Source organism: Panulirus ornatus, chromosome 14 (genome assembly GCF_036320965.1).
Source record: "Panulirus ornatus isolate Po-2019 chromosome 14, ASM3632096v1, whole genome shotgun sequence".
NCBI classification, from domain to species: Eukaryota; Metazoa; Arthropoda; class Malacostraca; order Decapoda; family Palinuridae; genus Panulirus; species Panulirus ornatus.
This window is the reverse complement of record NC_092237.1, coordinates 52,680,008-52,702,043: the sequence shown is the minus strand read 5'-3', so window position 1 is coordinate 52,702,043 and position 22,036 is coordinate 52,680,008. Positions and strand designations below refer to the sequence as shown.

The following is a 22,036-nucleotide window of genomic DNA, read 5'->3' as shown; positions in this document are numbered from 1 at the left end:
TCAAACACTCCTCCATCTTTGCTGCGATTTCATTTGACCAACGTTCAAATATATATATATATATATATATATATATATATATATATATATATATATATATATATATATATATATATAACAAATACAAATTTTTAAGAGTAGATTCAAACATCTGTGTAGCCGAAATGAATCGACGAAATTAAATGATTGTGAATAGCAGTCTAGAAACATAAACTAATATAATCCAACTCCCAAGTTAGAAAGAAAATGTTTGCTCCCGTCCCGCATTTCAACGGTCTATCCCCGAAAATAAGAATGTGAGACATATACTCGCCGATATGACCCGATGAGCACTCAAGAGCGTCCCTCCCAAAGCCACGTTCAGACATGAACGAGTTTTCCTTTCTTGTCTACTTGCGTCCTGGACACCGCCCATCCCCTCCAACGTAAGAAACGCCGTTTCATCGCCTCACGAGAGCTCTCATGCGACACGGAACACAAGTCTTCAGTTGTGCTCATCCCACGGTGACCAACACACTTTACATTTTGTATTCTGTGTCCCCCCCTATATCGGTGGATGTGGCCGGCTTTCTGAGCGCTGCAGGAGCTCCGTAGAAGACGTTCCTTCCGAGGCCAAGGTAGAGTCATAGTCTTTTAAAAGTCAATGCTTTATCGATCAAGTCCCATCAGAGGTTGATACTAAAATTCAGTAGAATAAAAAAAAAAAAGTTTATTTACTTTTGTTTTCTTGCATTTCGTGAAAATTGAACTTCCTCGAGTCATGCAGTATGATGTGAGGTGTTCGCCCAGATACTAGCGATTAAGAATTGGTAAACTTCACGCAGAAGTTAAACTGTAATAGCAGGTAGAAATATGTGCATAACAGGCAGATACCGGTTCAACAACAATTTCGGGCGCGGAGGGATTCACTGCTTCCTGTCCGATTAGTTTTAGAGTTGTACCATCGTGTTGGCCCGTCTCATAACCTTGTCTGTATTTACGTACCATGTCTTTACTCCTTTGTTAGCACACACACACACACACAAACTCACACACACACAACCCGGGTATCGACCAGCCCCGAGTGGACAGTGAACATCTAGATTTAGTGTAGTGTGGACTGACTCGACTCATATACGATTCAAAGCCATGCGGGCCTGTGCTGGCTCATGGTCAGCAACGCTGAACGACCACGCCACATTTATTAGTCTGTGGCCGTACTTAAACCCCTTGAACCATCGTGATTAATTAAGGGTCGTATGGTCATGCTTTGAGAGGAGTTATACCGTCGGTTTCGATGGATGGCACAACGTGTTTGTTGGCTCTATAGATTTCATCAAGACACACACACACACACACACACACACACACACACACACACACACACACACACACGTTCCAGTAGTATTATACGGCGTGCCGTAAGGAGGTTGACCGTGAAGCTGTGTGTATTGTCCAGCTTAGGAGGTTCAGGTCGGGATGCCCCCGAGGGTAGAACAAGGCTCGAGATTAGCACCCACCCGCTACTGCGGGTAAAAACAAATGTCTGTCTAGGGCCGGTTTATCTGAGCGGGGTCGCCTGACGGGCGCCTTGTTTTTACCGTCTTTATTTAGTGGACGAATTCTTTGGGCCAGATATTTTTTTATTCTTTAATATATATATATATATATATATATATATATATATATATATATATATATATATATTCCCTGCGGATGGGGGAGAAAGAATACTTCCCACGTATTCCCTGCGTGTCGTAGAAGGCGACTAAAAGGGGAGGGAGCGGGGGGCTGGAAATCCTCCCCTCTCGTTTTTTTTTTTTTTTTCCAAAAGAAGGAACAGAGAATTGGGCCAGGTGAGGGTATTCCCTCAAAGGCCCAGTCCTCTGTTCTTAACGCTACCTCGCTAATGCGGGAAATGGCGAATAGTTTGAAAGAAATATATATATATATATATATATATATATATATATATATATATATATATATATATATATATATATATATATATACACACATATAGGACATGAATGCGAGTGTGATAATAGAATTTAGGGGTAAGAAAAAGACATAATGTCACATACTGAGGTTGAATTGGACGACCAGCCGAGATAGTAAAGGTTCGTTTGGCAAAAGTTGGGGCGGAAATCATATCAGTAAATGAAAACTTCTCGGTCAGTTTGAAGTGTCAGACTCTAGGTAGAGACGAACGTGACTCGCTGAATGCCACGCATGAGTCGATCTGTTTTGAGATCTGGTTTTGGTGTATCTGCCCAAACATCTGATCGGTAGTGATTATACGCTCCAGTTCTGCCGCTGTGGGGGTATCTTTGTCACCTAGGTGATGATGTCGCATGATTTGGTCTCGAAGTAGATCATTCAAAAGCCAAACAATGCTTTTTATAAATGAATGGCACATTTGAGGAATGATGGTTCTGTTTTGATTGTGAGTAATAGTTGTTGAGAAACTTTGTCTGATTTTGTAGCATCTCAGACGTTAAGGAGTTCGCACAAAAGTTGTGATATATATATATATATATATATATATATATATATATATATATATATATATATATATATATATATATATATTGATGATTCTGAGACACGTGTGTGGGTATGTAAAGTGTTGGTCACGGACTGTCTTGCTCTGAATTTGACCCTGTATTTATATAATTAGATTTATTTGTTGATTTATTGATTTATGTATTTATATATTTTCTCTATATTTGATTGTATTCTTGTAGACATCTGTCACTGTGGTTACAAGGGTTGTTTACTGAATGACCACAAGTTAACCTTACACTGGCATACCGAAGAACCATTTTCTTATGTATTTCTTTTTTTAAAGAATTTGAAAAAAGAAATAGAGTGCTGGAGTTTGGCAAGTGGTAGGCTTTGTAACCGTGCGCCGGCCGCCTTTGGATGAGAACGATACGAGGCGTGAAGTTTACGTGACACGCATCCGGCTACTCCCGTTAGATTAGATTAGATTATTTATTGACCACAGAATCACATAAGTCACAAATTTCTATAAAATACCGAAACCAAAAGTAAACCATCATCACCATCACATAAAACGTTAATTATGGTCCAAATGAAAAATACTTATTATATAATGACTTAAACATACGACACCCAATACAATATATAAGAGAAACATAGTAGCTGGCATATTTTAACACAATTAGGCATATAGGTTCAAAATCCCATGAATAGCATGACATACAGTTTTATGATCCATCCTATTTACAAATAAGTCTTGCATGGTAGTAATACCGAACTGCTGTCTTAGCTGGGTAAACATTGCGTACTGTTTTATAACATGTTTCTCGGTTTCAATATTTCCACACATACAAAGCCGCTCCTCTAGCTTGATCAGTAGTGTGGGTCAGACCGAAACGCCTTGATACTTTTTAGAATTTTCGAGAGACCCAAATTCTTCCCTCGTCAAGAAGTGGAACTCGGATACTAAGAATGAATCAGTAGCGTATACAGAAAAGGAAGCTTACCATTATGAATTAAATGTAATTGTAATTTCATGGGCCTTTGTGCCAACTTTACTGATACGTACAGAGACAGATCGACCTATATATATATATATATATATATATATATATATATATATATATATATATATATATATATATAGAGAGAGAGAGAGAGAGAGAGAGAGAGAGAGAGAGAGAGAGAGGGGGGGAAGCCCATTTATTTCTCAAGATTAATTTGCAACATTGCCTACCATAATAAAGATTAAGGCTGAGCCAGGCAAGTGTTAAGGCACATTGTGTTGCACCGTACCGACCGTGTGTGTGTGTGTGTGTGTTCTGATCAAAGGTGAAGTAAGTACGTAGTAGATCTGCACTATCAAAGTCCCGATACGATTTATCTCCGGGTTGAATTCAAACTTTGCTTATCTTTTTTTACGTACATGTTAGAGGTGTGCTTATGCTATCACATACTATCCTTAAGTGATTTTTTTTTATATATTCAAAGATTATAGTGTGTTGAACTTGACACATTTTTTATTTTCCAACCGTATAAGTGAGTATGGCGTGCATTTTGTTCAGCTTCCCTCGCATTTGTTCTTGGATCGAACGGAAACTTTGCAGAATTGTTCCATCCCATGTTGAGAATGTGCGTGACATTCTGATGGCCAAAGAACTCACAAGAATTATCAAATGTTAAGAATAGACGCACAGCCCAGTCCTCCATTGTCCTTTAATAAACTAACATCGTAAGCATACTTTATATTTAGCAGCTCGTTACTAGAATTAGAGTTCACTTATTACCAATTATGTACACATTTGAGGGAGGGTGAGGGGAAATCGATGTTGTTTCGACATGCCGAGCTTTGGGTTCGAACGTTGGAGTGGGTTTGGCGGGATGGGACCACACGCGTTTGTTATGAATTTGGGTAGACCCACCTCCCTCCTCCCCTTCTGAGGTTCGTGGATGGCTTTGGATTTTAAGGTTGTGTCTGTTTGTAGGATACAGACTGTCTTTACTGATTTAACATTATTTATTGGGTTCTAGATGGTTGCTGATTACTCTTAAAGAGTAGCACTTATTTATTGGGTTCCAGATGGTTGCTGATTATTTATTCTTAAGAGTAGCACTTATTTATTGGGTTCCAGATGGTTGAAGATTATTTATTCTTAAAGAGTAGCACTTATTTATTGGGTTCCAGATGGTTGAAGATTATTTATGCTTAAGAGTAGCACTTATTTATTGGGTTCTAGATGGTTGAAGATTATTTATTCTTAAGAGTAGCACTTATTTATTGGGTACCATATGGTTGCTGATTATTCTTAAGAGTAGCACTTGTCTGTTACAGTTGCTTGTTTATATTTTCTCTTTTCACTGTTCAAAATACATAATGACTCTCTTGTTCGCTATACGTGTTCTTAACCTTGCCAAAAAAAAAAAAAAAAAAAAGATACCGGTGTTTCTTATTATTTTACGCCATTTTAGCTTGTGTACTGTATTTTTGTTACTGATGGATTTCTTGGTGTTGGGTTGTGACTCGGTGGCAGCACGTTCTGAGACGGTTTACTAGCTTGAAATTATCTTTTGGTCTGTTCTAGTGAGAGGAGCAAGAATGCAGGTTGCAGATCGTACCGTCCGCTTTGCCTCGGAGACTATCAGGTATGTCGTTAATTCTGTCATCGCTTGGTCAAGTAAAGCCACAGATGGATTCCAAGAGCACTGTATGTCCTTTTGATCTGATCCCTCTTTTAGAATGCAGAACGTTCCTGCTTCACTTCTGTCTTTTAGAACCCAGAGAGAGTAGAGTCAATTGGCATGTGTTTGGTAGTAAAAGTTATCGATTGTGGCCTTACTTTGTCAAGTGGCTTCGCGCGTCACTGAATATTTCTTTAATCTCCTTTAGACAGTGGGACAGTTGCTTGGTATGGAATTATGAAGGTTAAAAAAAAAAGAAGAAATGTGCACCGCAGAAGGGAAAGGGAAAACTTGTACAGTGAATGGAGACCATAATTCCTTTTTACCATTCATTTTTACTGAACATGAATAATCCTTGTTGATGGTTAAAGAACGCATGTTGTGATCTGAGGAACACCAGTTATGAATGAGCCACTGCCCCCGACGAAGGAAAGAACTCTTGTTGGTGGTGAACTGCAGGAGACGGTTATCCAATATTATGTGTGTGTGAAGTTAAGGTCATAGTAAAGTGAACCCGTGTAGTGAACTGAGGGTGATTCAAGTGGTCTCCTGGGTTTCTTCGACAGCGTTAATTTCGGTGCTGAAAACTTGTGGTGTGTTGAAAAGCCACTGCTTCAAGATTCCATAAAGTAGTCCCAAGGTTATGAGCCCCTGTGATGACCTCGTGGTGTGAGAGAGAGAGAGAGAGAGAGAGAGAGAGAGAGAGAGAGAGAGAGAGAGAGAGAGAACTTAGCCAGTGCAAAACTCGTGGTGAACGAGCATTGGAACTCAGTTACGAGACCGAGAACCGTCCACCGAGTTGACGGAGTTCGTCTGTTGACCCGAAGACCTCCATTTGATGGCCTTGAGCAACCTTGAAGTTATATTCAGAATTCCTTGCCTCTGACCCCCTCCACACACACGATCCTAATTTTTTTTAACGCCTTCAGGGGCCCTTGTTGTTCCCAAAGACTAACGAGATCCTTTGACGCAACCCAAGAAAGTGTGTAATGACCGCAAAAGATCAACAAGCCGGATGCGACCAGCGACCGGGAGAATCTTATGATGTCCCTAAAGAAGAGCTGATGTTAAGAGGATGATCAATGGGTGACATTCATCGTTTTGGAAATGTCTGGTGTATTGAGTGCTCTCTCTCTCTCTCTCTCTCTCTCTCTCTCTCTCTCTCTCTCTCTCTCTCTCTCTCTCTCTCTCTCTCTCTCTCTCTCTCACGCACACATACTTTGGCGATGGTGCTACATAAACATCTATGAGATGAGTAATGTTTACAAAGGATTTAGAAAAATTCAGGGTAATTCATCACTTCTCTCTCTCTCTCTCTCTCTCTCTCTCTCTCTCTCTCTCTCTCTCTCTCTCTCTCTCTCTCTCTCTCTCTCTCTCTTTCTTCGCCCTGGGCTATCTTATTCTATGCATTAGCAGGTCATTATGTCCGCTCCTTCATCACTTAACTTTGACTGTTTTATGGAATGGCCCCCTTCCAAAAAAAGAAATCACATATATGTTTATATTTCTTCTCGTATTACTTAGCAGTGATGCTCTTAAGTGTTTTAACCATAAGGGGATACCTACACTTCTATAATGTGTATGTTGAATAACAAAGAATTCTAGGTATGTATGGCATTGTCCTAATTGCATGGTATGTGTGTGTGTGTCAGTTCACGCATGTCTGTGTATGTATACATGTTCACATTCCCTTGTGTGTGTGTGTGTGTGTGTGTGTGTGTGTGTGTGTGTGTGTGTGTCCACGCATGTCTGTGTATGTATACATGTTCACATTCCCTTGTGTGTGTGTGTGTCCACGCATGTCTATGTATGTATACATATTCACATTCCCTTGTGTGTGTGTGTGTGTGTGTGTGTGTGTGTCAGTCCACGCATGTCTATGTATGTATACATTTTCACATTCCCTTGTGTGTGTGTGTGTGTGTGTGTGTGTGTGAGTGTGTGTGTGTTTATACATCTTGAAGCACGAGTCCTCATGGTAAACACTTGAGGCACAAGCCCTTGTGTTTACTACTCGAGGCGCAAGTTTACGTTGTTCACTTCAGGTAGGTACAAGTCTCACGAAGTGGCGGGAATCTAGACACGTCATGCCACAGAGTGTGCGATACATTTCTGGTGTTTGGGGACGACCTGCCCTCCCTCGCCATGTTGGCTTGATATTCCACTTTTGGCCGAATTACTCTCTCTCTCTCTCTCTCTCTCTCTCTCTCTCTCTCTCTCTCTCTCTCTCTCTCTCTCTCTCGTGACTCCTTTACCCGGGGATTCCAGCAGCCGTGGACGTTCTCGGGATCATATCCACTGGAACGTGTGACCTCAGAACGGATTGCAGGCCGGATTTCCCGTCGCCTTCCGGGAGTTATTTTTTTTTTTTTTTAGTTATTGTTATTATTTTAGGGTGGCTTACAGTTTATGGTGTTGAAACGTATTTTTTCTTTTTTTTTTAGTTATTATTATTAATTCTTATGGTTGTATAAAACGGTGTTCAGGGTATATTACATGGACGACTGGCGTAGGGTTTCAACGCATGGAGGGAGGGAGGGGTCACAGCTGTGCCACGGTTTCTGGGGGGGGGGGGGGACGTTGTTAAGGGAAATTATGTCATTGGAGAGGGTTGCTCTATGATGCGCGCGCGCGTGTGCGTGCATGTGTGTGTGTTTGTGTTGTGTGTGTGTATGTGTGTGTGTGTGTGTGTGTGCCATCTTCATTGTTGGCTGGTGTTCCGGTAGTGGCCCTTGGACTCGATTCGCGAGGCTATTACACTCCCGTCTTGAGCGACAACGTCTCCTCTCCGCGAGGCGTTTCACGCGCACGCTTCACAGTGAAGTAAACACCGCGTCTACTTGAGATGTTGTCACTTTGAGCCACGTCTCCTCGTGATCTTCCACGTGCTGAACACAATTAGCAACGTCTCATCTCTTATTAGTCCAAGGACAGTTCTTACGCTTCACTGTGAGCAATGTCTCGTCGAGATGTTTGGCGTAGTTGGAGTCGCACTCTTCCCAGTGAGCGAAACGTCTCGTGGACCCGTTTGATGTGGAGTTGCACTCGCTTCCCAGTGAGCGAAACGTCTCATGGACTCGTTTGATGTGGAGTTGCACTCGCTTCCCAATTAGCGAAACGTCTCATGGAGCCGTTTGATGTGGAGTTGCACTCGCTTCCCATTTAGCGAAACGTCTCGTGGACCCGTTTGATGTGGAGTTGCACTCGCTTCCCAATTAGCGAAACGTCTCATGGACCCGTTTGATGTGGAGTTGCACTCGCTTCCCAATTAGCGAAACGTCTCATGGACCCGTTTGATGTGGAGTTGCACTCGCTTCCCAATTAGCGAAACGTCTCGTGGAGCGTTTGATGTGGAGTTGCACTCGCTTCCCAATTAGCGAAACGTCTCGTGGATCTGTTTGACCTAAACGTCTCGTCGATCTGTTTGACCCAGCTGGTGCGAGGCTTGGCAGATCTGAAGCGTCGAGGGAACCACACCCACCGTTTTTTCTTCTTTTGGGACAAAACATATATTTTTTAAGTCAGTTGCAAAGGTTAATCCTGGAGGTGTGCTTGGGTGTGGACAAACATCCTGATATATTAAGGTGCTTACCGTAAGGACTTTGTTCCTTCACATCTTCCACCTGGATGATGGACGAAATTATGCCAGCAGTGAAGTTTTTTTTTCGAAGATGTTGCTTCATTTTTGTATCATTAAGATGTAAAAACTCGCGGTTTAGTTCGTCGAGAATGAACTGTAAAGTCTTCCTCGAGTAAGATTTGGAACTTCTGAAGTGTTCGTGACGATTCTAAAGTAAATGTAAGGGTGGTAGATATGTGGGAACGACGTATATTTCCTCATAAGAAAAGAAAATTGTTAACCACTAGGTTACTTCATCCCACGTACTTGGTGCAAGGCCAACGTGGATTGTAGACGTTCTTCCCATGACGTGGCCCTCGTCCTACTGACGACCATGATTGACGTTGTTACACAGATAAGGGGCTGCTGGTTGCCAGCTGTAAGCCCTCGTCTAGTCCTGCGTGGAATTAATTAGTTGAAGGATTGTATTGCTTTGTTAAACCCGGTACAGACTCCAGGTCAAGTGTTTATCATGCCTTGCCCTTGGGACACGCCATGGTCCCACAGGTCTCATGGCATTAGTAGGTTAAGGCTCCTCCCCCCCAGAAAACCTGGTGTAGTTAGGGAGGCATGTGAAGCGCTTTGTTGTTGTTTGTATTAATTCTTAACGAAGCGGAGGAATACTGTGTCTCACCCTCGGTGAAGAGTGGCGTATACTATTGGGTTGGTCATAACCTCAAGTTCTGTTGGGGTTGGTCATAACCTCAAGTTCTGTTGGGGTTGGTCATAACCTCAAGTTCTGTTGGGGTTGGTCATAACCTCAAGTTCTGTTGGGGTTGGTCATAACCTCAAGTTCTGTTGGGGTTGGTCATAACCTCAAGTTCTGTTGGGGTTGGTCATAACCTCAAGTTCTGTTGGGGTTGGTCATAACCTCAAGTTCTGTTGGGGTTGGTCATAACCTCAAGTTCTGTTAGGGTTGGTCATAACCTCAAGTTCTGGTGGGGTTGGTCATAACCTCAAGTTCTGTTGGGGTTGGTCATAACCTCAGGTTCTGTTGGGGTTGGTCATAACCTCAAGTTCTGGTGGGGTTGGTCATAACCTCAAGTTCTGGTGGGGTTGTTCATAACCTCAGGTTCTGTTGGCGTTGGTCATAACTTCAAGTTCTGTTGGGGTTGGTCATAACCTCAAGTTCTGTTGGGGTTGGTCATAACCTCAAGTTCTGGTGGGGTTGGTCATAACCTCAAGTTCTGTTGGGGTTGGTCATAACCTCAAGTTCTATTGGGATTGGTCATAACCTCAAGTTCTGTTGGGGTTGGTCATAACCTCAAGTTCTATTGGGGTTGGTCATAACATCAAGTTCTGTTGGGGTTGGTCATAACCTCAAGTTCTGTTGGGGTTGGTCATAACCTCAAGTTCTATTGGGGTTGGTCATAACCTCAAGTTCTGTTGGGGTTGGTCATAACCTCAAGTTCTATTGGGGTTGGTCATAACCTCAAGTTCTTTTGGGGTTGGTCATAACCTCAAGTTCTGGTGGGGTTGGTCATAACCTCAAGTTCTGTTAGGGTTGGTCATAACCTCAAGTTCTGTTGGGGTTGGTCATAACCTCAAGTTATATTGGGGTTGGTCATAACCTCAAGTTCTATTGGGGTTGGTCATAACCTCGAGTGCTAGCCAGGATAGTGTCTTAAAAAGTGCTGGGGTAGCAGAGAGCGATGGCCAATGTTTTAACGGGGGGGACGTTTAGGGTTGTGTGCCGTGTGTCAGGGGTTTTTGAAGACTGCCACGGTATATGGCGCCTGTCAGTGTGTCGGAGGACGTGGCGTGAACGGATGTAGCACATGCCAGGGTGTAGCATACTCGCTGGCTAGTGTTGTGTAGTGTGCGCCCCAGGGTGTAGCACACGTCAGGATGTAGCCTGTTAACCCGCTCAGCGTGTTGCGTGCGTCAGGGTGTAACGTGTGAGTGTATTTGTGAGTGTTGAGGTGGCTGGTGTGTGTGTGGCCGGGCGGAGGATGAGCTGTGACTCAGGCGTGACTAAGCCCAGTATATCCAGCGGCCTGACGTCACCGGCAGGCAGGAGGACGGCGGCGGCGGCGGCAGGCAGGAGGACGGCGGCAGCGGCGACGGCGGCAGCGGCGACGACGGCGGCGGCCAGCCTGCAGCCCACAACTGTCGTACCGGATCCCCGGGGGCCTCGCCGTCAGGTCTCGGGCTCGTCGTCGTCGTCGTCTGCTGCATTTCATGTTTCTGTTGATAAATTCGTGTCGAGAAATCAAAACTGTATGAGTATCAAAGAAGAAGAAAAATAATAACAAACGAAGCAATATGAACCGTTTTAAACCAGCTTGAGCGTGTCGTCACGACCGTTATCTACAATGGCCTGGCTTTTGACCTGAGTCTTCAGGGGTCAGGTCCGTGGCCAAGGTCATCATATGAGCTCAAGGGTCGCCCCCATGGCAGTTAAAGATCGTATCGTCGTGGTCAAGGAAGGGGGGGGGGTTAAGCCGTTTCGGTAGCGAGTCAGTTTAAAGATTCGTGATGGTAGCGATGTCGTGTACGTATGTGTGGCATGGAGAGCATATCCATTGGGTATTGATATTGTCAATAGAATGATATGGTTGTCGTCTATATAATGGTTTCGTCCATAAAGTGCCTTGGGTATCGTGTCTGGATTTGCTACGGGTGTCGTTCGCATATGTTGTAGTAATGATCCATGTGTGATCGTGGTTTTTGCATCGCCTACATATGTTTGAATACTGTCTGTTGGGTTATGGGTATGATCTACATATCATATAGGTATCATCTTCAATACACGCTGTGGGTATCGTGTATATGTATATATGACGTGGGCAGTACATATACATGGGGATCGTCTGTGGTGTACAGGGGTATGGGAGACATATTCTCTAACACTTGTTAAGGGTTCGTTGTCACCCTCCGAGGCCACAGTGAAGAGTTCCATTTGGAAGCGTCGGTAGCGGGTTTATTTGCGTGGCTTCAGTAGTACTGCTGTATACGTGTTAAGAATTGGTCAGGTACCCTCCCTCCTCCCGAAGTGCAGAGGCGGCATGGTGCGTGGGTGTCTGTCTAAGTTGTTTTGTATCGTCGCTTCCCGGGAGTATATATAGAGAGGCGGGGCATGGAAGTTGGTCCACCTTGATTAAGATGCTCAGGAGCACGGTGGTATATTGACGACGCTCTAAGCTCGACCGTTAGAACTTTGCGCATGACATAACGGCCATTAAAGCACGGCGGTACGACATGCATGTCTCTCTCTCTCTCTCTCTCTCTCTCTCTCTCTCTCTCTCTCTCTCTCTCAGTAATAACAGGTTTCGGTTTACTTGTCTTCTTTCTTCAACTGCTGTACGTAGAAGACTTGCTTAGGGTAGTGTGTGGGGGAAAAATATATGCGGTAGGAGAGAGTGTTTGGTTACGTCTGCCTAAGTTTTTACAGTCATCGCTCCTTGGCGGGGGAGATAGTATGGTTTCATACTAAGGGTTGCACAGATACCCTGGGGAAGTGAGGTATGGATGTGGAAAATTACTGCATATGACATTGAGAACATGAATTGGTATGAAAAATGACTGTAGGCCATTTAGAACATGGATGGCTATGAAACACGACTCTATGGGCCATGGAGTACAGGGTTAACTAGGCTTTTCAGGCTGGGTTTGACTGTTTCAGACCAAGTTGGTTCTTTTTAGACAGTGTTGGCCCGAGAGGATATTTTTTTTTTATTAACTACATTGTCCCTAGAGACATTGTCGGCTGCTTCGCTCATGTTGCTTCTCACTCAGCCGTGCGTGAAGCGTGTGCGCGTGTTGAACGCAGCTTGCAAGCGTCTCGCGCACAGTGCTATCCATCCTTATCCGTGCAGATGGCGCGCACCCAAAGCCTATTGACGGATTCTACTAAATCAATTATTTATCTTGGGTCAGGAGACATAAAGGAGAAAAAAAAACAAGGCTAGCAAATATATTTGTAGTTGATTTGACGTAGTGGTGCCTCAAAGAAAGGCATCGGTACATCAGCGAGACTCGGGTGTCGGAGAAACATCAATAGTCAATGACAGACGAAAGAGAGTGCAGGTATATATATTTTTTTCCCCCACCCGCTCAGTCTGTATGCCAGCCAGTGGGCCAGGCCTTGACGTCATATGACACATAGGTATGTAGGAAACTTTTTTTTTCTTTTCGTTTAGGTTATAAATGTATGTAGATTATTTTTTTTTTTTTTATCCCCCCCTCTCTCTGCCTGTTCCCACTAATCTGGCGTTAATCTTTCCGTTCGTGATGGGTTTGCCTTCATGCTCAGTGGCGCCTTTTTTTGTTTTGCAGTGGTGCATTTATTTTTTTTTCCTCGTTATTTATGAATTCCGACTTTTTTATTTTTATTTTTTTTTCTTGGTGCTGTCTATTGAAGATGGTCGTCTCCGTCTCCAGTTGATTGCTGCATAAATAATGTCGTTTAGTGGTGATAAACCCACCACACTCCCCTTGGGCACAACAGTACGTACCCCCCAAGATCACGACTTTACGACTCGCGAACGTGGCGGTAAGACCCCTTTTTGAGCATCATGGTATACGACCCTCGCTAGTGGTTGGGGGCGCACTCACACACAAGCGACCGGCTCTCCATGAATGATGTTTTCCCTTCCCTTGCCCATTTACCTTCACGGCCGTACTCATCCCTTCCCTTCCCCTCTTTCCTTTTCCATGCTACCTCAAGGAACAGTTTCTTTCCAACGCAATGTACTTTCATAGCCCAGTCTGTGTTCCCTTTGCTGTTTGTGTGTGATCAGTTTCATCTCTTACCCTCCTATTTACCTCCGAGATCAGTCTCTTTCCTCTCCTTCGCCCATTACCTTCATGCGTAATCTCTTTCCCTTCCTTCCAACACACACACACACACACACACACACACACACACACACACACACACACACACACACACACACACACACACACACTCACTCACTCACTCACTCACTCACTCACTCACTCACTCACTCACACACACACACACACACACACACACACACACACACACACACACACACACACACGCGCGAACTTGGTTTTCCTGACTGGCATGGCTGGATGAGTGGTGCTTTACTGAGCCTTATTGCCTGTGGATTGTTTCCCAACACCTTAGTGACAGCGTCTGGAAGTGTGTGTGTGTGTGTGTGTGTGTGTGTGTGTGTGTGTGTGTGTGTGTGTGTAATCTTGATACTTATCGCGTGTTGACCTTGGTTCCATCTTCACCCACCGCACCTGTGCTCACGTCTTTCATAATAAACTTACGTCGAACACCGGACTTAACGGAAGTGTTCCCGGGCTGTGGCATACCGTGGTAGAAGGCTGCTGTTGAACTTACCCGTAGCTGGAGATGGTGGAGGTATGGGTGGGGACCCGGATGGTACTGTTGACTTAACGTAGCTGGAGATGGTGGAGGTGTGGGTGGGGACCAGGATGGTACTGTTGAACTTACCGTAGCTGGAGATGGTGGAGGTATGGGTGGGGACCAGGATGGTACTGTTGAACTTACCGTAGCTGGAAATGGTGGAGGTATGGGTGGGGACTAGGATGGTACTGTCGACTTAACGTAGCTGGAGATGGTGGAGGTATGGGTGGGGACCAGGATGGTACTGTTGACTTAACGTAGCTGGAGATGGTGGAGGTGTGGGTGGGGACCAGTATGTTACTGTCGACTTAACGTAGCGGGAGATGGTGGAGGTATGGGTGGGGACCAGTATGTTACTGTCGACTTAACGTAGCTGGAGATGGTGGAGGTATGCGTGGGGACCAGTATGTTACTGTTGACTTAACGTAGCTGGAGATGGTGGAGGTGTGGGTGGGGACCAGGATGGTACTGTTGACTTAACGTAGCTGGGTGGGGACCAGGATGGTACTGTTGACTTAACGTAGCTGGTTGGGGACCAGGATGGTAGGCCAGTGATGTTGTGATGGACAGATGATGTAGTATCTACAACGTATGCATTTGTTCCAGCGTTACCCACAACTCTACTATTTGCATCACGATTACGTACAACTCTCAGCATTTGCCCCGGTGTGACCTACAACTCGTACGGTTGTTTCCATTGTTACTTACAACTCCCACATTACCCATAACTCTTACGTCAGCTCCAGCATTATCCACAACCCCTAAACTTGCTCCAGCATTAGCCACAACCCCTAAACTTGCTCCAGCATTACCCACAACCCCTAAACTTGCTCCAGCATTACCTTCAACCCCTAAACTTGCTCCAGCATTACCTTCAACCCCTAAACTTGCTCCAGCATTACCCACAACCCCTAAACTTGCTCCAGCATTACCCACAACTCCTAAACTTGCTCCAGCATTACTCACAACCCCTAAACTTGCTCCAGCATTAGCCACAACCCCTAAACTTGCTCCAGCATTACCCACAACTCCTAAACTTGCTCCAGCATTACTCACAACCCCCTAGACTTGCTCCAGCGTTACCCACAACCCCCTAAATTCACATTAGCATTACACCTCTCCCCTCCCTATAACAACCACATTTACACCAGCATTTAAGCACAACGCCTACATTATTTACACCAACATCACCTTGAACACCAGCATTTATTCCAGCCCCACTTACAACACCACTTCCCCCCACCCACGAGAGTGTAGGCTCTGCATGGCAGCATCGCTAGTGAGGTGTAACAATGGTATATTGCGCAGGACGTCGGCGATAGCAATCTGTCAGTGGCCATTGTGTCCTGCAGAAATATCCGTTAGTGTTACCTCTCGGTTGTGGAGAGCCGGTGGTGCGTTAGGGGTGTGAGAGAGAGAGAGAGAGAGAGAGAGAGAGAGAGAGAGAGAGAGAGAGAGAGAGAGAGAGAGGGAGAGGCAGGCTATGGTGGTATGATGGAGCGTCTCTCTCTCTCTCTCTCTCTCTCTCTCTCTCTCTCTCTCTCTCTCTCTCTCTCTCTCTCTCTCTCTCTCTCTCTCTCTAACTCCTATAATGTAGTGTGTGTGTGTGTGTGTGTGTGTGTGTGTGTGTGTGTGTGTGTGTGTTGCGTTACACCACCCCATCTCCTGATATAGATAACTTTGTGTGAAGCTAGACAATGGCAACCCTATGTTAGCCAAGAGCGTCCAGGAAGATAGTGCATCTTCTTCCTTCTTCTCATCCTCCTCCTCCTCCTCCTCTTCTTCCTTCTCCTCCTCCTCTTCCTTCTCCTCCTCCTCCTCCTCCTCCTCCTCCTCCTCCTCCTCCTCTTCTCCTCTCCTCCTCCTCCTCCTCCTCCTTCTTCTTCTTCTTCTTCTTCCTCCCAATAGCTTGCATCAAGGAAGCTGGGGAGGGTTATTGATAAGTCATATGACATGTACACACATTCACGTCCATTCTACGGTGGTAGGATAACGCAAGAGAATAATCGGGGTTGCCTCCGACGTTCGCCTTAACCTTGTCAGCGTCACCCACGGGTCTTGGAGGAGACGGTGGTCGTATTTTTGTGCCGTTTACCGTGAGAGGTGTTGAAGTGTGCAAGCTCTCGGCATACCGCACCTGCGTTCACGCCTCCTCGCTGGAAATATACGAGAGGCATTCAGAAAAATTAGGATGCCTTTCGATCTTTTGTTTACAAGTCAGGAAAAATCTTTGTTTTATGCAATTTTTGTTTGATATTGTGTTGCCGTGTATGTTTTGATGGGATGATGATCTCTTTATCGCTTGACCCTCCCATAAGGGCGAAGGGGCGACCGATTTAGGGCTATGGTGGCTCGTAATCTCAGATCTGTGACCCAACTTGAGGGTCGGGTCGAGGTCCAGTCCCTCATCCTCAGGGACCATACCGTGGTGGTCAAGGGTCACACCGTCTCGCTCACGGTGGGGATATTAAGCCTCGTTGTTCAGTAGGAGTTAGCTGCCTCTCTCTCTCTCTCTCTCTCTCTCTCTCTCTCGTATTTTCTCAAGTGGTCGGAAACGCATTGTGACACTGGCGTTAATCACTGAATCACTTGTGTCCATCACCGTGACACGGTTTGCAGATCGCCCTAACAGTGGTAGCCTTCGTTGTAACTCGCGCTGATGTTCATCTCTGTTGTAACGTAACGGTAAAGCTAGCGTTAATCACTTACACTTTGATTACAACAGTAACACTGGTATTCGTCACAGTAAGACTGGCATTAATCACTGCAACTCGTTGTGACCGTAACACTGGCTTTAATCAATGTGATTCTTACGTGTTTCATAACACGTGTAACTCAACACGCGTGACTCACAGTGACTAGCAGTGGTCACTGACACCGCCTTTAATCACAGTAACAGTGGCGTTACCCAGAGTCACACTGGTGTGTTAATCACTGTTACACTGGCGTGTGTCTAGAGATGGGGGCACCGCTGTTGGTGACTGGGCCAGAGCAACGGCCGAATTCAAGGTCTCCAAAGCGATAGATGGTAGTTAACAGTTTGCCTCTTTTGTATACGTTGAACCAAGATACACACGTTCATGTGCTAGCACTTGTCAGCTATTGGCTTCACCGTCGTACTGTCAAGAGTGTTGGTGTAGTGGCGTATATCGTAAGGTTTCGGTTTTGTGTTGGTTGAACGTAGGGCCCATGAAATTTGACTGGGGGTGTGGGGGGGTTTGGTTACCTTGAGCCCAGATGAAGACTTAATTCTTGTCTTGTTTGGAGACGCCTCCAAGAGATTATCTTGAATGGTCGATCCCTGAAGTTATCTGGCTTGAATATGCCTGTTTTAGAACATAACACATTGGAAATATATATATATATATATATATATATATATATATATATATATATATATATATATATATGTAAAATATATTATCCCTGGGGATAGGGGAGAAAGAATACTTCCCACGTATTCCCTGCGTGTCGTAGAAGGCGACTAAAAGGGAAGGGAGCGGGGGGCTGGAAATCCTCCCCTCTCATTTTTTTTTTTTTTAATTTTCCAAAAGAGGGAACAGAGAAGAGGTCCAGGTGAGGATATTCCCTCAAAGGCCCAGTCCTCTGTTCTTAATGCTACCTCGCTAATGCGGGAAATGGCGAATAGTATGAAAGAATATATATATATATATATATATATATATATATATATATATATATATATATATATATATATATATATATATATTCCTAAGAGTCCACGGGGAAAATGAAACACGATAAGTTCCCCGTGGAATCTTAGGAACATACTTGATCACGCGCAAAATTGTGATCCTTTTCAATATATATATATATATATATATATATATATATATATATATATATTACGTAATGGATTATGTATTCAACTGGACTGTCTTCATTCAGCTTTAAAGTTATTATAAGAACAATAGATTCATAACATCAAACCTGAAAATACTGTGGCGAATTTAGCATTTCCTGGAGGTGAAAATAGACTTCAGAAAAATATAAATAAATCTGAGTCGTCTTTAAGATGCACAAGAATGTCTGGTTGAAAAGGTGTTCGAAGAAAGACCTGTGAGGGAAGCCATTGTAGTCCATCCGGCTCAACAAGAAGTTAACCCCCCCTCTCCCTCTTCTCTCTCTCTCTCTCTCTCTCTCTCTCTCTCTCTCTCTCTCTCTCTCTCTCTCTCTCTCTCTCTCTCTCTCGTAATCTTAGTGAGAGTCGCATTTGTGCACCCGGTCCGGCAGAGGCCAGAGTCAGAAATGAAAAGCCCCGATTCAAGTAGGCTGGCAGCGTAGCTTCGTTGATGAGACGGAACTTACGAGTTTCTCCAGTGGCCGTGGTTGACGTTTGGGGCAATGTTGGAGTATGAGGTAAAATCTCCATGGATGAGGAAGAATTTGAGGTAAAATCTCCATGAATGAGGAAGAATTTGAGTTAAAATCTCCATGAATGAGGAAGAATTTGAGGTAAAATCTCCATGAATGAGGAAGAATTTGAGGTAAAATCTCCATGAATGAGGAAGAATTTGAGGTAAAATCTCCATGAATGAGGAAGAATTTGAGGTAAAACCTCCATGAATGAGGAAGAATTTGAGGTAAAATCTCCATGAATGAGGAAGAATTTGAGGTAAAATCTCCATGAATGAGGAAGAATTTGAGGTAAAATCTCCATGAATGAGGAAGAATTTGAGGTAAAATCTCCATGAATGAGGAAGAATTTGAGGTAAAATCTCCATGAATGAGGAAGAATTTGAGGTAAAATCTCCATGAATGAGGAAGAATTTGAGGTAAAATCTCCATGAATGAGGAAGAATTTGAGGTAAAATCTCCATGAATGAGGAAGAGTTTGAATACAGTGAGGATTTCCATGAATGAGGAAGAGTTTGGATACAGTGAGGATTTCCATGAATGAGGAAGAGTTTGGATACAGTGAGGTAGAGTTTAACCCCCGTGTGTATTGTAGTACCTCCCGTTTCCCCTTTAGCTGTTTGAAATACCATCACGCGGCTCTGCTAGACGCAGCTTTGAAGGTGTCGATGCCTCATGGGGATGAGCGCGTGATGGGTCGAGCCCATCACCATCGCTACCCCATTTTCTCCTTCCGACGGTGAGGCTTGGCACGTCACAAGGCAGAGGGAAGTTCGTGGGCGAGGACGGTCCGCCACTGGAAGGAGGGTCTCGAGACCCAATACCATCGAGGACCACAATGTTGATCTGCCATTGCATATACTCGGGGCTCGAGCTGGTTGGGGATGCGTTTCTGGTAATCGTTAGCATGGGTGATTAACCCCTTGCGCACAGTGGTATGGCCCTTGAGCACGGTGGTATGGCCCTTGAGAGCACTGTGGTACGGCCCTTGAGCACTATGGTATGGCCCTTGGGCACTGTGGTACGGCCCTTGAGAGCACTGTGGTACGGCCCTTGAGCACTATGGTATGGCCCTTGGGCACTGTGGTACGGCCCTTGAGCACTATGGTATGGCCCTTGGGCACTGTGGTACGGCCCTTGAGCACGGTGGTATGGCCCTTGAGAGCACTGCGGTACGGCCCTTGAGCTCTATGGTATGGCCCTTGGGCACTGTGGTACGGCCCTTGGGCACTGTGGTATGGCCCTTGAGCACTGTGGTACGGCCCTTGAGCACGGTGGTATGGCCCTTGAGCACTGTGGTACGGCCCTTGAGCACTATGGTATGGCCCTTGGGCACTGTGGTACGGCCCTTGGGCACTGTGGTATGGCCCTTGAGCACTGTGGTACGGCCCTTGAGCACGGTGATACGGCCCTTGGGCACTGTGGTACGGCCCTTGAGCACTGTGGTACGGCCCTTGAGAACACGGTGGTACGGCCCTTGAGCACTGTGGTACGGCCCTTGGGCACTGTGGTACGGCCCTTGGACACTGTGGTACGGCCCTTGGGCACTGTGGTACGGCCCTTGAGCACGGTGGTACGGCCCTTGGGCACTGTGGTACGGCCCTTGAGCACTGTGGTACGGCCCTTGGGCACTGTGGTACGACCCTTGAGCACTGTGGTACGGCCCTTGGGCACTGTAGCACGGCCCTTGAGCACTGTGGTACGGCCCTTGAGCACGACGGTACGACCCTTCAGCACGACGTTACGACCCTTGGGTATGATGGGCTGGATATGAAGATGTATATGATTATCTTCGGAATGTATATATCGCCGGAATTAAAAAAAAATGCCGTAATGTGATGCTCTTCTTTGCCTTGGTTCAAGCACCAGTCTTCTCTCTCTCTCTCTCTCTCTCTCTCTCTCTCTCTCTCTCTCTCTCTCTCTCTGCTTTCTCCTCTCCAGTGTGTTTAATCAGCACTTGAGTATGAATGTAAGAGCACCGCCTGACGCGGCCAGATGGGCGTTTGAGGCAGTGTTCCCGGGTAACCAGTGGGCGCAAGACACCGGAGGACAGTGTTAGATGGCTCTCTCGACTGGAATGTCCCCCAGATACCCCGGAGTTGGTCCTCCTGTGTACGTGTGTGTCGTTGGGGTTTTATGTCACCCTCAGTTAATGGTCATGAAGCCAGATTCTATTCATTGCATGAGACTTGGAATAGATTTTCGCTTCGGAGTGATTGTAAGCCTACTGGCCAACGCTCTGGCACTCCGTCAAAAACTGCATTGTTCACTTCTTCCAAACTAGAACTTCTGAAACACTTTTCCCCCTTCTCCTCTTTCTCCCTGTCATTAACCCTCTTTATTCTGTCACTTAAGGCGTGGCTTTCATGTGTTGTGCCTTTTGTACATAAGAGGAACCTGTAATATACAAAACGAATATCTGCTCCCCAGCTTGAAGATTGTATGTAAAGGCAGGGAAGTAGGGAGAGACTGTGGTCTGGCCTGCATTAAGTATCATAGAGTATCAGCTGTTCATTGTAGCTTAATCTAGTGTTATATATTGATGATTCATGGTCGCAGGTAGGTCTGTAGTATCATACACTCGTAAAGGTCAGCTTCGGCCACAAAGACGTTGAAAGTAGCCTTCAAGTCGTGCGGCAGATTACAGAACGGACATAGAGAGCTAGGCTACGTAATATTTGCACTTAAACCCTTCAGCACAACGATGAGACCTTGTCTATGATCTCATGACCTTTGGGTGTCAGGTCAAGGGTCACGCCATCATCCCCCCAACGGGTTTTACCAATTAGCCTGGGAATTCCGAAGACCACTCCATCACACGATGGTTTTTTTTTTTTTTTCTCTCTCTGTTAAGGAGCAGAGAAATGATGAACTCATCTGGAGCGAATAGGTCCTTTACATAAATGTGCTCTCCTCTGTCCAATAGCGACGATACAGCCTTATGCACACACACAAACACACACACACACACACACACACACACACACACACACACACACACACACACACACACACACACACATATATATATATATATGTGTGTGTGTGTGTGTGTGTGTGTGTGTGTGTGTGTGTGAAAGAAATGCAACTATTCTGAAAAACAGATAGATTTTTTTTCTCTCACAGAAGTCAAGGCTTCGTGCCAGCCTGATTGGTGTATAAAAGATTTAATCAATCGATAATATCCTTCATGAGCCGCTGCGTGGAAGGAGTTAGAGAGATTCTCAGATTATAAGCTAAGACTTGAGCCTCAAAGGCGAGCGGTTCCTGATAAAAAGGTGAACTTTTTTTTAAGATGAAGGAGCGATGTCAGAAGTTACCTGTAGATGTCAGCTTGCGAGAACGATAGATTCAGTGAGGTAATTCGTATAAAGGCTGACGAATTTTTTTAGGTGAACTCACCAGATCTAACCTTGTCGGTAGAACCCGCATGTCCCCCTGTTCATTCACCAAGACTTTATCTGCCTCGGATTTGCACAGAAAAAAAAAAAACAAATGTCTCAAATAGTTGATCACATAAGAGGAGGTAGGTG

The 22,036-nt window shown here is 45.0% G+C and overlaps 1 protein-coding gene across 11 annotated transcripts in view; it reads left to right on the top strand.

The window, feature by feature from the left end:
* The window catches only part of CrebB (Cyclic-AMP response element binding protein B), a 100,093-nt gene that overhangs the window by 22,552 nt on the left and 55,505 nt on the right, over positions 1-22,036 (top strand). For 10 of the 11 annotated variants that reach the window (XM_071669927.1, XM_071669925.1, XM_071669930.1 and 7 more), the window contains exon 2: positions 5,067-5,127. The exons of the other annotated variant lie outside the window; for it this stretch is intronic. In XM_071669927.1, the coding sequence (XP_071526028.1) occupies positions 5,081-5,127 (47 nt within the window). In that variant the 5' untranslated portion in view covers positions 5,067-5,080. The remainder of the gene's footprint in view (positions 1-5,066; positions 5,128-22,036) is intronic. 11 annotated transcript variants of the gene reach the window in all.